This window comes from Callospermophilus lateralis, unplaced genomic scaffold (genome assembly GCF_048772815.1).
Source record: "Callospermophilus lateralis isolate mCalLat2 unplaced genomic scaffold, mCalLat2.hap1 Scaffold_137, whole genome shotgun sequence".
NCBI lineage: Eukaryota > Metazoa > Chordata > Mammalia > Rodentia > Sciuridae > Callospermophilus > Callospermophilus lateralis.
The window spans coordinates 2,987,493-3,004,365 of record NW_027512527.1 but is presented as its reverse complement, the minus strand read 5'-3'; the positions used below and the strand labels follow the sequence as shown (position 1 = coordinate 3,004,365).

Here is a 16,873-nt window from a genome sequence, read left to right as displayed (position 1 = left end):
TTATAATTTTTTTGACTATAGGTTGATATGAGGGTGTGGATGTTCAGCAGAAACTGTGCTCCAGATTTGAATTTGGATCTTTTTCCAGGCTTTGTGCAGGTAGTTTAATACTGTCTCACGATATTGGGCCGTAGGGTTAAACTGAGACTCCAGTCAGCCACACGGTCACCAGAGGGAACCACCTGCTTCACAAGGTGCTGTGTGGCTAAGCTGGTGTGGTCAGTAGGTTGGGTATTCAGTGCATGTTTTGATATATTTTCAGCATAGGATGGATAGATGGAGGCATAACACTGTCTGAAGCAGAGGTGCATCTGTGTTGGCCCTTTAGGTCTTCTGAGCTGTAGAGTCTAGACTGTGTGTGCCTTGGCATCAAGAAAGGAGATGGCCCTGAATCAGAGTGGTTACCAGGTCTTGGAGAGAAGGCAGGCACTCTGGGGCAGGGACCAGTGGGAGGAACAGGAGCAGGATGTAGGACAGGCTTGTGTCCTGTCTGGGAGGGGCCAGTACCTTCCATTCTCCACCTAGTGCTGGGGTTCCTAGCCTACCTAACTCCTGTGGTAAGGAGAAGGTGGCAGCCCCATGGGAGGAGAATTTGCTCTCTTATTCTTCTTCATGAGCCAAAAATTGTGCACTGAGTACTGAGGGGTCCCAGAAACTACCAAACTCAACCTGTAAGAAAAGTGTCATGGGCCAGTCCGAGAGAAGGTGGTACTGTGGGAGAGTGGATGGGAGGACACACACATGATGCTTGGAGTCTCTGAGAAGAAGGGAAGGGTGTGTGTATCTGACAAGATAGGACAGAGAGGCACATGCAGCCCTGTGTGTACCCTGAAAAGGTCGGGGATCCCTTAGGGATTGAGGACCCCTGGACTAGGGAGGCTGTCTAATCCAGTGAGGCACCTCTCTTGTGACTTTTGCTCACTAGTTACACAAGGATGATGGAGTAGCCTTTTTGCCTGCCCAGGGCAGCAGAACAGGTACCTGCACACCCACAAAAGGGAGCCCCCCCCCACCAGGGACCTAGGAGATGCTCAGGCCAGGGGTTGGGTGGTGTTCGAGAGGGGGTAGGGTCATACATACCCCCAACACACATCAGTGAACCTTTGGGGAGCTGCCTGAGGTGTGCCTTCACTGTGGCCCCAGGAAGTGACAGTTGCTGCAGCCCTCGGTGGGAGTCTCTGCTTCTCCCCAGCAGGTGTCACCTGCTACAGCCTCAGTTGAGACCCATTCACAGGTTTGCACTCACAAGTACACGCACACGAGCAGACTGCACAGGAGCCTGGGGACAGGTGACCTGGGAGGGCATAGGAAGACTTTTCATGGCTCCAGCAATTCCACCCCTACCACAGGGTCTGAGAGTTGTGGTAGAGATTTCCATACTTCTTGTTAGCCACATTCCAGGCAGCTGGTCTGAATGAGGTCACAGCAGCTACTGTAATCCACCCACATAAATAAGTAGCATAAACATAAATCTGTGTCCCAAAGCCACATTCTACATGTAAGCTTTTCTTTTTTTTTCCAAAGAGAGACACACATATCTGTTTATTGTAGCACCATTCACAATAGCTAAAATTGGAAGGAATCAACCCAGGTGCTCAACAATGAATGGATAAAAAAAATGTGGCACATAATCACAATGGATCATTCTGAGTCATTAAAAACTGAAATCTTGTCACTTGAAGCAAAATGGATGGAGCTGGAAGACATTAAGTGACATAAGTGAGACCTTTAAAGAGAAATATTACATGTTCTTTCTTACCACATGTAAACTTTTCATTCCCAGCTCAGCTCCAGATGCCCCTTTCTCTTTGATGGCCAGTTTGGTACACTGACAAGGACATAGTCTCTGACTCTTTTTTCCTTTCAGGAAATCCATGAAATGCTCACTTTAGCCTTCTTCCTAGTTCATCACTATCTCCCAGGTGGCACCAAGGCCAGGGATGTTAGGGCACTTGAGAAAGTGTAGAACACCCCTGGTGACTGCAGGGACAAGTCAAGAGGGGTGTTGGCCTCCGGAGCAGGCATTGGAGCTGGGTCCAGTTGGCATGCATCAGGGAAGCCAGAGCCCCAGGGAGTGCTGGTTCCTGGAGCAGTGGGACTTCAGCCCTGGCTGAGCAGGAGCCAGGCTGGTAGCCTGGAAGAGTGCCCCAGAAGCCATAGCAGATGTGCTGGTAATCGCCAGATAAACACTGGCCAAAGGAGGCTGGGCTCAGGCCCCTTGGTTGGCTGGAGAAAGAAGGAGGGCGGTGCTTTTCCCTGCCACCTGGAAGCCTCCCAGAGGTAGTGGGAAATCTCAAATTCACTGTTCTAATCTCTCTACATCCAAGCAAGAAGTGAGACTTCTGTGAACAATGCAATGGAAATAGCTGGTGTGTGTAGATTCATGCCATCTACAAGGGAGGAAGGTGACATAACCCATCCAAGGCCTGCCAGGGTTGTGATGGCAATGGCAGTAATAATAGTAATAGCTAATATTTATCGACCACCACTCAGAACCAGATTCCACCAAGTGCTCTAGAAATGTTTCTCTAATTCCTGCAGTTAAGGACTATTTATCCCATTTTACGGAAGAAAACACTGAGCCACACAGAGACTCAGTCCTTTGTCTGGGATTACACAGCTCTTAAGAGACAAAGCCAGGAACTGAAACCCAGGTCTGCCCGGCCCCCTACACCTTGTTTCTGGAACTTGAGTGCAGCACCAGGTCCTAACTGGCTTCCACACAAGACACCAGGCTAAGCCTTGTTGTCCTGGAGAAGCCACGGTGGGGTGAACCAGTGTATCCCAGGTGAGAGGGAAAGCCCTTGGAGATAGGTGGCCAGTACCTTTGGAAACAAACAACAACCAAAACAAAAAACAAAAAAAACCCAGAATATCCTTTGCAGCCCCTCAGACAACTCTGCTGTGGGGAGAAGATGGCGAAGAGCACAAGCCTCAGGAGCAGGGCCTGGCTCACTGGCTCTGCACATCCTGAAGCCTTGGCTCCTTCTTCTGTAGCTTAGATTACAATCTGCTGTATTGAAGGGTCATGTGACACTCCAAGATTCTGGGCAGGAAGTCCCTGGGAGAGCACCCAATTGCTCACCAGTAGAAACTAAGGCCATATCATGGGAATCTTTTTGAACATTTAATCAAAAAAATACTTAAAAAACCCAGCACTAAGCCCCAGTGCTGTTCCTCTGCTCGCCGTCAACACTTTCATGTGCAGCCATCTTGGCTTGGATAGTCACACAACACACCAGGTTGACCATGTTGTATGTCCTATTTCATAATTTGCCCTCCTCTGGGACATCTCTCATGCCGGGGCACACTTTTCATGTTTGGAGTTCTGTGTGGAATTCCACAGACACAGGATGGCCATGGTTTATTTGGAGATTCCCTACTTGGTGAGAAGACAGTTGGTTCCAGTTCTCCTTTATTACAGAGCAGCCTCAAAGATACCCCCCTGTGTACACCCAGGCACACCTGTGTTTCCAGAGCTGAGGTTCCTAGAAGTGAAGAATTGAAGACTTAGAGGGGCACCATTTCATTTCTGCAGCAGGAGAACTGAATGCATCTCCCACACCTCAGCAAGTGGGCCAATGTGGCCAGTGACAGGGATGAGCTCTGTCCCCTGCATTTCCAACCCATGTGCTTTTCTCTTCCTCTTCAGGTATGAAATGATCTGACAAAGCTCAGAGCTGGCCAAGGACATCCTGGAGCCCTCCTATGACCCCAAGAGCAATCACTGTGTGTTTCAAGGGGACCTTCTGCTCTTGAGCTGTGCAGGCGCCCACCCCAGGCACCAGAGGATCTGCCCCTGCTGGGACTTCATCAAAGGCCAAGTGGCCCTCTGTAAAGACTGCCTATAGCAGCTGCCAGCTCAGCCCCACATGAAGTCTGCTGGGGAAGATGGTGGCTCCACTGGGCAGAGACAGGGGGGCAGAAATCATTCAGGGACTCTGGCCAGAGCCTGAATTTTTTGTCTAAGGTTTGGACTTGGGATTGCTCCCGCTGAGGTTAACGCCTCCCCCAGGGAGTTTTCACCAAAACAAACACAAGAGAAGTTGTGAGGCAAGGAGCCTGGCTTCTTGTGGTTCAAGGAACATCCTTCCTATTTTGTGAGGAGCAGCTGTAGGGAGATTGTCAATGAAGGTGCTCCAGGGTGGGGGAAAAAAATCTAATGATTCATTTAAAACAAAAGAGGAGAAATGAGCTGATTAGAAAGAACTTTGGGAACATTCCTAAACCCATTAACTTATTTATTTGGGAGGGAGGGAGGGGGACAGGGAGGGAGGAAGGGGATTGATCACACGTTTCTTCTTTTATTTCCCACTGTTAGTTATTCTCAATACTGCTGTTCCTCTGTCTGCCTCAGGCAGGTACAGTGGGGCCAATGGTATGCTCAAGGGCAGCTATGGGGACCTGACTTCTGGAAGCAGGTGGCAGCAGAGCAAAAGAAACTGTTGCTTTGAAAACACAGGCAAACTGTCCAGGGCATTGTCATCAAGTGGAGGCATCCTGTGTGTACTTGGCAAATGGCAGCTAAAGGACATTTAACCCCTTTGGTAGGGGGGACATGGCTGTCATGTCCAGAGAACCCAGTCATGGACAGAAGACAGCCAGGGACATCTGCTTTATAGTCAAGAGAGACCCTTTCCTGTGTGTTCCCACCAACCCACCCACCTTATTGGGCTAGAATGTCCTTAGAAAAGAAATGCAGGATTGTAGAATTTTTGTTAGCTAATTTATGGTAACTTGGCCCTCTCTGATATGCTACTATAAGGAGAGTAGAGGTGTGGGACTCAAAGAACTAAACTACCTTTGGACTTGGAGGGATGGCCTTCTAGCATTCAGACAGCTGAGCTTCGGAAAGAATGAATTCGGCTCTTAAGATTAGTGGAATTATCGAAGAACACCTCACAGGTGTTCTGGTGTTATATTCCTTCTGAAGTCTGATATCACCAAAGTCCAGGGAATGGGGCTCTCAGTGAACATTTGATGTTTGCTGGGAGAGCAGGAACAGCTCAGGATGAGTGCCCTGCACTGCCCTGACCACTCTCCCATTGGTGTCACTTGCAAAGGGTGAAAGTGTTGGGCAGACTTTACTCCAGGCAGAGTTATTCTGAGAGGGCTGAGCAACCCCACTGAATGAGCTCACCAGCAGGCTGGGCAGACATGTTGCAACCACCTTCCACACACCCTGGAGCCCTGTTTTTTTGTGCTCTGTTTTTTTGTAAGTTCCCATATCTGCTGAAGCACTGCTTCCATGCTCTACAAATGTTTGTGGGTTTCTCATGAGGCCCCTGGCACCTCCATGCCTGTGAGAGTGAGCCATCTTCTTTTTCTGTTTAGGAGCTGCCAGCATCATCCACTCAGCTCTGACTGGTGGTTTGGTGTACTGAAAAGCCTGCAGTACACACCAGAAACCGTTTCCTAGCACCCTGCTTGTGGGGGTGAAGCCAGGTGGAGCCTCTGCCAGGTTGAACAGCTGGGCGAGGCTAATGATGGAGTAGGCCTTCAGGAAATGAGGGAAGGGAAAAATTCTGCTTTCGGGGGAGCAGGGAGCCTCTACATCTGGAAAATTGAATTGCCTACTTCTCAGTTTCTACCATGGTGCATAAATAACAACTGCACATCCAACCTTCTTTTTTTTCCCATTAGACCCTCAGATCACTGCTCAGTGGATCTGAATTTCACCTCCAGTTCCAGAGACAGAGAGAGAGTGGGGAGGGGCAGCCAAGGTCTCCACCCCTCAGGTGTTCCCTGAGCACATCTGCCAGGGAAAGTACCAGTGAGAACACCTCTGCCTAGAGCACTGATGCAGGGGACTTGCTGGAAATAGCCTTTGCCTGGGCCCAGCACCAAGGGTGGAAGTCCAGATAAAACCCAGTTTGCTATGGTAGCTAGTGCACGGGCTTTAAGCTTTGAAATGGCAGTTTCTGCAGTAGGAAGGGGAAGAACTGGCATCCTTACTCTGAGGAAGGACATTTTCCCTGTGAGTGGACCTCTTGGCTGCTCCCTAGCAAGTGGAAGTTTACTTGGGTTACCACACCTGTTATTCCTAGGCCAGCTCCGCCCTCTCCTGGGCTCTTCAGGGAATTTCCCAGGCTGCTGATGACCATGTGGGAATCCCACGAGCAGGGGGCGCCTGCAGGCTGAGCTTGCTTTCCCAGGCAGGGCTATGTCAACCACCTTAGCAGACAACTGTTTCAAGAAGCCTGGGAGTTCAGAAAGCAGAAAACCTTGTAAAGCAACATTGTCCCTGGCAGAAGCTTCAAGCATCACTCCCTATCTGTCCCTGGACTCGGGGGGTCTCTTCACCTTTCTGATCCTCTTATCAGGCAGCCCAGAAGAGCACTTTCTCCCATTTAAAAATTCCTCTAACTTCCTAAGTCTAGTCTCAGCTGGAAGTAAACCTAAGTTCCCTGGCTGGGGCTGCTGCTCTTGGGGCCAAGTAACCCATACTCCTGTTGTTAAGGGCATTGTTGATGGAGTTGGTGACACCTGAATGTGTACCAGCCTCGAGACCTCCTATGACTTGTTCCAAGTTGGGTTCTCCAGGGCAAACTGGGGAGGGGTTTCCATTGGCCCAGTGTGGGGTGTGAAGAAGAAAAAGGATGGTGCCTCTGATAGTGTGGGCTGGGCGCCTGCAGCAGTTTTACCATTGCTATTTTTATATGGAAACCTAAACTGATTTGTAATTGATAACCAATCCACAGGGAGAGATCCGAAATCAGGATTGATGTTTTCCTGTGCTATAATCATATCTTGCCTGGCCTTTGGAATTATTTTTCCCATTGTGATCTTGAGACAAAAACTTAAGGGAAAAACATCTAATTTATTAAGAGAAAGCTTTCCTTTGTAAGGTAAATACTTTCCAGAGTAAACACTCCAGAAAGGGAAAATACACTTCTTTGAATGCCAGTAAACACCTCATTAATTTTGTGTATGCAATTTGATTTGCACATGTACAAATGGAGATGCTTTTTGCATTTTTGCTTTGATTGGGTTTTTGTCAGTGCTTATTATAGTTTACTTTTTGTGTTTGCTGTGTGTTTGGAATGTTAGAGTCTGTCACTTGGTGATGTTTATTTTTCTGCTGTGACTTTTCACTTTTCTTTGGGGTTGGTTTTTGGAATCTGGGTGCTGTTGAGGAGTGTTAGGTCCTTGAGTTACTACAGATGTTCCGGCTGTGCACCAGAAATGGCCCCTAGGCCACAGTCTGTGTATCAGGCACATTCACCCCCCCACCCCTGAGGAGGGTATGAAATCATGAGAAGTCCAAGGGAAGGGCTGGCTTCCTCCAGACTGGGCCGCAATGTGGGTATGTCTTGGGACTGCTAGTTACCAAGCTGCCTGCTACCCTGTCACTTGCTGAGATGTGACTGAGGCAGGAGGCCAGCCCAGGGAGGGATTGCATTGAACTCATTGGAAGCAGTAGCCCGGTAATACTTGGGCTAGTTAGTATCACGAAAGGGGAAGACTCTGTGCCCCTCTCCCTCTTTTTTATTTCCTTGGTGGATGAATGAATGATGGATTTAATGAAGGTGAATAATTACTCCTTTGGGAGTACAGCTGCAGTATATTTCACTGGAAGTGCAAGTGTCAATGAAATGGATTTGACTGAAGCTGTAGTTTATAGGTGAGTGTGTGCTTTTTAGATCAGACCAAGGTGGTTTACCTAGACTGTATATAGTTAGACACCACTACCTTCTCCTATGCCCCTCAATTTTTTTTTAATTAAGTACTGGGGATTGACCTAGAACCTTGCACGTGCTAGGCAAGTGCTCTACCACTGAGCTACATCCCCATTTCCCCCCATCTCTTTTTAATTATTTTTTGAGACAGGGTCTCGCTAAGTTGCCCAGGTCGGCCTTGAACTTGGTGACCTTCCTGCCTCAACCTCCCAAGTAGCTGGGATTACAGGCATGTACCACTATACCCGGCTTCAAAAATTCTTGATTAAAAGAAAAAAAAAAAGATATTTTGTTAACGACAGGCCATGTTGTATATGTTACTATCCCAAGCCTGGATTGTTTTATTTATTTGAAAAGGTTTAATTTCCATATTGGCTTTATTCTAAATCCTATCCTTCCCTATGAGGTTGCAGAGCATCTTCATGTAACTAAGTGGGTGAACATAAATAGATCCATACTCATTTAGGAAGCTGACAGTTCTGTAAAGCTGAGGGTGAGTTCCTTTCATTCTTGTTGGCTTCAACAAAAAATGGAACACCAAGTTTTTACATATAGCAAAAGACCAAATTAGCTGTATAGTCCTGGATGCAGAAAAAAGTTACCCTAGCTTTCTTAGCACTTAGGGTTTTGTGAGGATTCAGTGTTTTAGCACAGTGTCTGGCACCTAGTAAGCCCTAGTAAATGTTAAAATATTGTTATTAGCAATTCATAAAGCCTGAGAAATAAAGAGCTCACTCCCTATCTGTTGATTCAAAATAACACCTACATAAAAATATTATTCCAAGTTGACCAAGTATTGTAGGAATTACTGGTTTAGATTGTCCAAGTTCTGTGCCTACCCTGATAGTTGTAATCATACTGTATTCCTGAATGCACTGATTTGAAAATATGCCAGACTTCAGCTCCCAATGAAACAAGGCTGCAAGACTTTATTAACTGGGATTGAAAAAGGTGAAAGTGACCTTTGGCCACATACTGGACCTCACCCCACTGATTTCTTCTGGAACATTCCAGGGCTTTCTTTGAAGAACTTTTTGAGTTGGAAATTTAAAGGAGATCTCAGATAGATTGTACACTTTGAATTAAAGTTAATCCTATGCCTCTGCAATGCAATAATGGAGACTTTCCTGGGTCATTTAAGAGGAAAGAATGACCAATGAAATTTATACATTCCCCAGAAAATCCCTTTGCTGCCCCCTGCTGGTCAGGGTGGCTCTTAACAGGCTGGTTACCCCATATTTCCACCAAATAAAGGTTAATTCCAGGGCCTGGTCCCAGAGAAAGCCCACCTCCCAGGGAAAGCCACCTGATGCCCAGGGCACAGATTTTGGCCCTTTACAGAACATTCCCCCAGAGGCTACTCTTGGTTTAATGATGTTTTCCCAACTCACTTAAATATCAGTTTTCTGTTTGTTTGGGGGCTGGGGAGTGGATTTAGCCTCTTGCTTCCCTGGTGAATTGTAAGGTTTTATCTCCTGTCTGTCCATGTCGACTCAACTCTGGATAGATTGTGATTATGGAATATGGGGGAATTTTCTGGAGTTTGGTATCTTTTTCAAATTCCTTTGGTTTCTCTTCAGCTGATCGGCAGTCTTACAGTTCTATGGTTGCGATGATTGGAATTTACCTCCTTCAAAGCCTCACTATCTAACCAAGATTCTGCCACGCCTTAAGACTGTCCCTCACCCCTTCCCTGACCCCCACAGCAGGAAAGGCATGTGCCCATTTCGCAGGCAGGGTCATTGACAATGGAGGATCGATGGGAGGGGGAGAGTGGTAGTGGGCACTCAGATGCAGTGGTGGGTCAGGAACCTTTCATCTGTCGTGTCTGCCAAAGCTGAGATGGTACAAACGTGAGATGCATCTTGCTCACTGTCCTGCCCAAGTATTAACAGGACCATAGCATAACAATTGATGCCAAAGGAGATGGTGTATCCCTTCTACTGTAGTTGCTGTCACAACCTTGATGTTGTTAGCTAATGGTCATTAGCATCTGTGTCTTCAAACAAATCCTGGTACAACTGTTTTCTACTATTCACTTCTGGGGTTAAGTCGTGCAGGATTCTGCAAATAAGGTGTCACTGTCCAAATGTTACTGTACTGGCATAGAGAGCTCTGCTTTGTTTTCCACTGTTTTAGAGGAAACTAGGGAGAACTTTATTTTTCAATAAACTTTTCTTGTGTGACAGGTGGGAGTGGTGTTTGTGAGAGCTGGCTGGGTACAGGGTCAGCCACAGATGCATGCTGTCCAGCTGCATCTCACAGTTTACAAACTCAAAAAGGCTGATAGAAAAGAAGTTGTGGAGGGAATCGTTTCAGAACTAAGCATTCTCTCCTTTATAGCATATCTACCAATTAGGTCAGACCACTCTCCCTGCCCTGTACTCACTTAGCAAGGAGCTGAATTAGTTAACTGCTAGACTTTTCTTTTCTTTTTCTTTTTTTTTTTTGAGACAACTGTCAATCACTGCACCAAACATTTAAAAATCTTTCCAAATGGGCTAGTAAAATGGCCCTAAAAAGACTACCTAAGTGCAAGAACTTGCTGGACCTATACCACATTTCTCCCTTCAAAAACAGCATTGTTTGAACCAGGAATCAGTGGACCTTGAGGGCTTGGTCAGGCAGATGTCTTGGAAGCACAAGGCCACATCAAGGAGCTGGACCTAGCCTGGACTCTAAAACCCAGGCACTGCCTGGTGACTGGCTACAACAGAGAGGCTACACAAATCCTTAAAAAAAAATGCCAAGGAAATACAGAGAACCTCAGTTTGGGGATCGCTACCTCGTCATCTACTTTCCCTAAACTTCTACAATGTGTATTAGCAATTAGCTACAGTGAGAAAATCTACAGAAAAGAAAAATATTAAATCCTGCATCTATCACACTTGCTCACAGAATTTTTCTGTGCTATGTGCAAACATCTCGCAGAAGGCCCATCTGAATGCTGTGTGACTTGGCAGAACAAGCTACAGTTAAGTGTCCCTTAACTGAAATGTTTGGTACAAGTGTTTCAGATTTCAGATTGTGGGATATTTACATGTACATAATGAGACCCCTCCCGGGTGGGACCCAAGTCTGATGAAACTCACTTGTTTCTTGTATATCTTAGACACAGCCTGAGGGTCATTTTGTGCAGTACCTTCAGTGCACTTGTATTTTGCACATGGGGTCAAAAGAAATTCTCTACTTGTGGTATCATATTGGCTCTCGAAGTATTGTGGATTTCAGAGCATTTTGATTCCAGGGTTTATGGATTAGGGGTGCTTAAGCCATACCTTCCTTTAACCAGCCCAGGGGGAGACAGGGCACTGAAGGTTGGAGTGGAGGACCCAGGAATCAGCCATGCTCTGGTCCAGGAAATTGAATGTGCAGTGGTCATGCCTTGTAGAAGCAAAAACAGCAGTTCAAGGTCTCTGCTCTCCCACTAGAAGCAAAAGCAACCATTCCCATATCATCCTTCAGCTGCAACGGAAAACCTGCCCATAATGGCAAGCCCTGATTTTGTTGGTGTCGCATGATGATGACTCTCAAAGATTGCCTCGCCGTGCCGTACAAAACAGGTAAAGATCTTTATTGGGCAGACAGTTCTGTAAGAGGTACAGAACACTGCAGGGTAAAAGGAATGGAGTCTACAGAATCTATACCTAATGTTACATAAACGGAGAACATCTTGTTCCTTACAGAGGAGTAAACCATCTCTCACAGTCTGTAATGTATCATTACCACTTGACACAGCATATAGATATATGCATATACGGATAGATTATATAATTATTTATTACAAATAAACTAGTTTCACATCTCTCAAAAATGGATCCTGTTTTACATGGATGTGCAGGTTCTGAGTGTATGAGAAAGGGTCATGTGCTTATTTACCTCGTCCATGCAAAGCTCATACATATGTCACTAAGTACTTTAAAAAATAGAATGGTCTTCTTTAGAACAAATCTGTTTAGATTTAGGATTAGTAAAACAGTATGAAACTAATAAAACACACTGAGAGAAATTAGTGATACACTGATGGTTCTGGTTACGTAAGGGGATGAGGGACTAAAGGGCCCAGTCTTCCATTAAAACCTACCAGGAGAGAAGAATCCTTAGAACTAGGAGGTGGCTGGGGCCACACACAGTCCAGAGGAGAGGGACCTGCTTGCTATCTGTTTCAGGCTTAGAGCACCACAGTTGGGCTTTCTGCCAAGCAGAGATCTTTTCCTACCCCAAGAACTGTTTTACTCCAGAAAACAGAAAATGTCAGTTCCAGCTTGAGATGGGGAAGTGTGTCCCCTCCTGCAGGCATTGTCCTAAGTGTGTGATGGGGGGCAGCGGAGTGAGGGTACAGGGCAGATGCACCCACTGGGCAGACCTTGTCCTGTGATGACAAACTGTATGAAAGAAGACTTTCCAAAAAAAGAAACTGATGTTCAGTTAAATATTGGCACAGTCTGCCTATGTGGAAACTTGTCGTCATCCTGAAGGTCTTCATGTGGAGCAGCCCTCCCTGGTTGCCAGGGCCACCTTCACTCAAACATCTCATAGTGACACATCTGCCTCACCCTTGGCACCATGTTGATGAGAAGCCTGCAAAGAGGAAGACAGACACCGTCACCGCAACACCGGGCCCACTGCAATTTGGGGAAGCACAGAAGAGACTCATTTTCTGAGGTCATTCATGTACCATAGGTGTCCAGTCAGTGGTTTCTAATATATCCATGAATTCGTGTAATCATGTCCATTATCTTAATTCCAGAATGTTTTTATCCCAAAAAGAAACCCATTCCCACTAGCAGTCCTTCACCCCATTAGCAACCAATACTCCACTTTGGGCTGAAATATCCAGAGTAGGCAAATCCAAAGAAATCATCATATAGTATATGGCCACCTTTATCTGGCTTCTTTCTTTTGGTATAATGTTTAAAGTTCATCTAAGTCATACTGTGTACCAGTTCTCCATTCCCTTTTAGGTATAAATAATAGCCCCCTGTATTCTTCAGGTAATGGGTGGTTTCTACTTGTGCCCATAATAAAAAACACTGCCATGAACTTTTGGGTACAAGTTCTGGCATGGATTTGGCTTCAGTCTTCCAGAGCACAACCCAAGGAGCAGAATTTCGGGGTCGAGTGATAGCTCTATGTTTAACATTTTGAAGAACTACCAAATTACTCTTCAAAGCAGGCTCACCATTCATGTTCCCATCCTCCCGCTCCTCACCAACACTTGTAACTGCTCCTGGTTTTGAGTATAGAGGTCCTAGTGGGAGCTGGTAAGGGTTTTAACATTTAAAACACAGTGCCTTTCAGAAACAAATGCTGGATCCAGAGTTGGCCATGCCAGTGTGCCACTTCTTCAGTGAGTGCCCTCCATGTGGGTTTTTCCTCAGCATGCACTGACCATCCCTTTTAACAAAGGGTTCTCTAAATCTACAGCCCAGCCTCTGGCCCAATGGTGCTACCTGCCCTCTCCCAACTCATTTAGAGCAGGAGGCTGCATGGGTAAGGAAGCCACCCCAAGATGCTAGCCTGGGAATCCTGAAGATCAGCATTATAGAGAAAGAAAGTCTCTACTTCCAAGTCATGAAGGACCATAAAGACATCAGACAAAAGCAAAGGAGACCCTTTGTGGTTTTAAACACTTTAATGCTCTTGTTGCGATCTTTGCCTCCTGTGCCAACCCCTAGGAGAACTGATCCCTGGTAGGGGCTTTTCCAACCACTTGACAGTTCAGGATCAGGAGAAGCCTTATCTATCATTTTCTGGCTAGGGAAGCAGGTGGCAAGAGTGGCTCTCCTCCTGGCCACCAGGAAAACAAATATAAAAGAAAAAACATACTTGACCCCGTAGGCAAATATGGTGAGGCCGATCAGCACGCCTATGCTGCCATCCAGGTACCAGACTGCCGCATTGTGCTTGAACACCTCCGCACTCAGAAGAATGGAGAAGCCCATCATACCACCCACGAGGGAGTTAAACCCTGCAAAAGGAGGAGAGATGCTGGATGGTGGTGCTCAGATATCTGTCTTAGCCACTAGCCTGCCTCAATATCCTGGAGTACACGCAGAAAGGATGTGGCCCAGAGCTTTCTCATCACCTAGGACACCAACATGGCTCAAGTCCCTCCTCAATTGTCACCAGGGACCTCCCTGGAGATAACAATCCCCAGTCTCCACCCTTAACCTGCTTTCATCTCTAAGCACTTATGCCCCTATGAGACAGTGAGCAGGGGAGTGGGGCTCAGCATTGGTACCTACTAGAATGCAGACCTCAGGAGAAAAGCAGGAGCTCAGTTCCCTGTTGAATCCAAAGAGCCCAAGACAATGCCTGGCACACAATAGACATTCAAATCCTGGCTTAAACACACATCTGTTGAGTGTATGCTGAGCCAGGTACCCATCTGGGTGTTATAGATAGATACAAACTTTGTCAATTTGAGGGTATATATATGCACTTTACTGATGAAATCACTAAGTAAGGGAGGTTCAAGAATTAGACCAAAGTTATCTAGAGCAAGAAGGGAAGGGATGGATTCTATCTGAGGCTGTCTGTTCCCTCCAGCATCTGCACTAACATCCCAGAAGAGGAATGCAAAGTTTTGAACTGATGACATAACTGAAGAAATGTCAATAAAAACCAGAATGGAAAGAAACACAACTTTTACAACTTGAACATCACACTTCCATTTTACCTATGAGTTGTCACAAGCCACACAGAAAGGGAATGATTTAGGGCAGTTTCTGGAATTTCCCCATGACATAAACCACAAGGGTCCTCACCTGTTTTACCATCATGGTATCCCTGAGAGGAGCTCCAAGCTCCACCTCCTTCCTGGGGTAGCCTCCCCCCAACCCCGTTGTGTAACAGAGCCATGTGTCAAAAGCCCTCATTCTGGCTACAAGTTAGAAAATTGAGATAATACATTCATGCAGTCTGTACTCCTAGGAGAGAGGAGGCAGGTGGGGGACAGGGATGATCTGTGCAAAGCCTGGGTCAGTCCTATTCAGGGGCCCCTAGGACGGACCTCCAGGAGCTGCTCCCCATTCGTGAGAATGAGACAGCTAAACCTGAGGCCTGCAAGGGCTTCTCAAGGACTGGCCTGGGACACAATGCAATGACCTTACCATCACTCAAAGCGTCAGCTGGTGACTCAGCTGAGCACACAGATTTAGACAAGAATACCTCATCTCACCAGCACGAAGCCCGACACTCACCTGGAACAGCAGCTTCTCTGTGCAAGGCCCACCCCCATTCACCTGGGTCACTATAGCTGGGGTGAACCCCATTCATGCCCCCCACCCAACCTCTTCCTTGATTCCCATTTATGTCCTCCTCCTCAACCTCCATGAATTATTGCCCTTTATGAAATCTGCTCAAAGTTGCCTTCTTAAGCCAGTTTCATTTTTGTGCCTCCTATTTTGCTCATAAAACCCTTGCTGAGATCATCCGTGGCTCCATATTTCCTCATAGATAGGTAAGTCCCCCTCCCTCTGTAAACTGACTTCTTCAGCCTCCATCTCCTGGTTTTCCTGCTTCCTCTCCAGCAATTTCTTCTCAGCTTCCTTTTGTGCTCCTCCTCCGCATGCCTACTGGAGTCACTTGGGCTCTTCCTCTGAACTCTCCCTCCATCTAAACTCTCCTCCTATCTCCTAGGCCAGTTCTCTAAAAGTTCTATTTTTTTTAACAACCCTTCCCTTTAGCTACAGACACACATGCTTCTCAAACTGAAAATGCACACATCTCAATTCTTGCCCCTAAACATCTCACCCTCCAACCACCACCTTCTCTGTGTTCAGTGCCACCCTCTTCCCAGGTAAGGAGAACAGAAATTCAAGAGCCCATTCTTGACCTATCCCACACCTAAAGTCCAACCATCAGGTGAGTCTTGCTGTTACCTCCCCAGTGCATTTTCAAATCTCCCCCACCTCTTGCCACCTCCAAACTCATCTGCACCCACTCCCCTCCTGCCCAGAGTTCCCATAAACCATGGTCCTGCCAGCAACCACTTGGAGAAGTGGACAAAGCTAAAACTTTCTAAGGAAAGCCAACCATTACCTATTTCAAATCTCACCCAAACTTTTCACAGCTGACACCACCAGCTCCCTTCTGCCTGTCCCATGCCACCTCTACTGCTCCTCTCTCACTTCACTCTAGCCACCCTGGTCCCCTCAGTGTCTTAGAACTCACTGAGACCCCTTATATTTGGGGCTCCTTCCCAGGTAGCCACTCAGAGCCCCTAAAGTACTTTGTCTACCTACTGTGCCTACTTACCTCTTCACCCATGCCTGGTATTTTCTCATAATCCTTGACCACTTGCTATTTTTGCCATTTTTCTTTTACCATCTTTCTCTCTTCATTAAAAACTAAGCTTAAGGACAGGAAATTTGTCCTTCAAACTTGCTATCTATATTCCAATACAGTCTGGCATTTATCAGAGGTGCAAATGTTAGCTGCATTAATTAAGTATCAGGGAAGGTGTGGAAGATGACGGTAGCTTTGCTGTCCCCTGTGTAGAGGAGACAGCCCTTGCCTAGACCAGTCACCTGTGGTCCTGACAATTTGAACCCCAATGATGCTTAGAAAAGATGCAGAGGCCTGAGGTTCCCCAGATGGCCACTAGATGTCCACTTAGCTCCACCAAGTCAGACCTGCTCTGCCCACCAGGATCAAGAACAGCCCAGGGGCCAGGGTGTGACCACAGGTATCTGATTCATGCTGATGATTTCACCTCCTTTGCCCACATCTTCTAGGAGGGAGCTGCTCTCTGCTCTGTTTGGCCCACTGTTTTGTGATTACAAAGCCTCACATCTTAGCATCCTGCAGGAGAACACTGGGACAGGCACACAGGAACTGGGGACAGATTCCATGTCTGCTGCCACATCCCTTAATCTTGGAGGCTTCCCATTCACCCAAAGGGAAGAGCCTGGGAACCAGCCCTCTCACCAACAGCAGCACACCAGGCTCTAGCAGTCACTCACTTGAGCTTGGCCCTGTCCCCTCAGAGCTGTTTTAAAGAATTCTGCTAATGATGTAGAGTGGCACAAAACAATGGTGGGGACCATCTTGGTTAGAAGCTTTAATAACAAGATCAGAATCTGTAATTAGGCACATTAACTTGATGCAGAATATTCTAATAGTTTTTCATATGCTTGAAAAATTATCAGAGACTCTTGTTAAGAGTTGGAAGAGAACAGTCACTAGAG

The 16,873-nt window shown here is 46.6% G+C and overlaps 1 protein-coding gene and 1 pseudogene across 1 annotated transcript in view; one reads left to right on the top strand and one right to left on the bottom strand.

The window, feature by feature from the left end:
• LOC143640215 (alpha-1,6-mannosylglycoprotein 6-beta-N-acetylglucosaminyltransferase A-like) overlaps positions 1-3,971 on the top strand; it is a 101,881-nt gene extending 97,910 nt beyond the window's left edge. Inside the window, exon 9 of the mRNA XM_077108100.1 lies at positions 3,653-3,971. Coding sequence (XP_076964215.1) covers positions 3,653-3,668 — 16 coding nt within the window. The 3' untranslated portion in view covers positions 3,669-3,971. The remainder of the gene's footprint in view (positions 1-3,652) is intronic.
• Positions 3,972-11,412: 7,441 nt separating this feature from the next.
• Positions 11,413-16,873, bottom strand: part of LOC143640213 (transmembrane protein 163-like) — a 192,469-nt pseudogene continuing 187,008 nt past the window's right edge.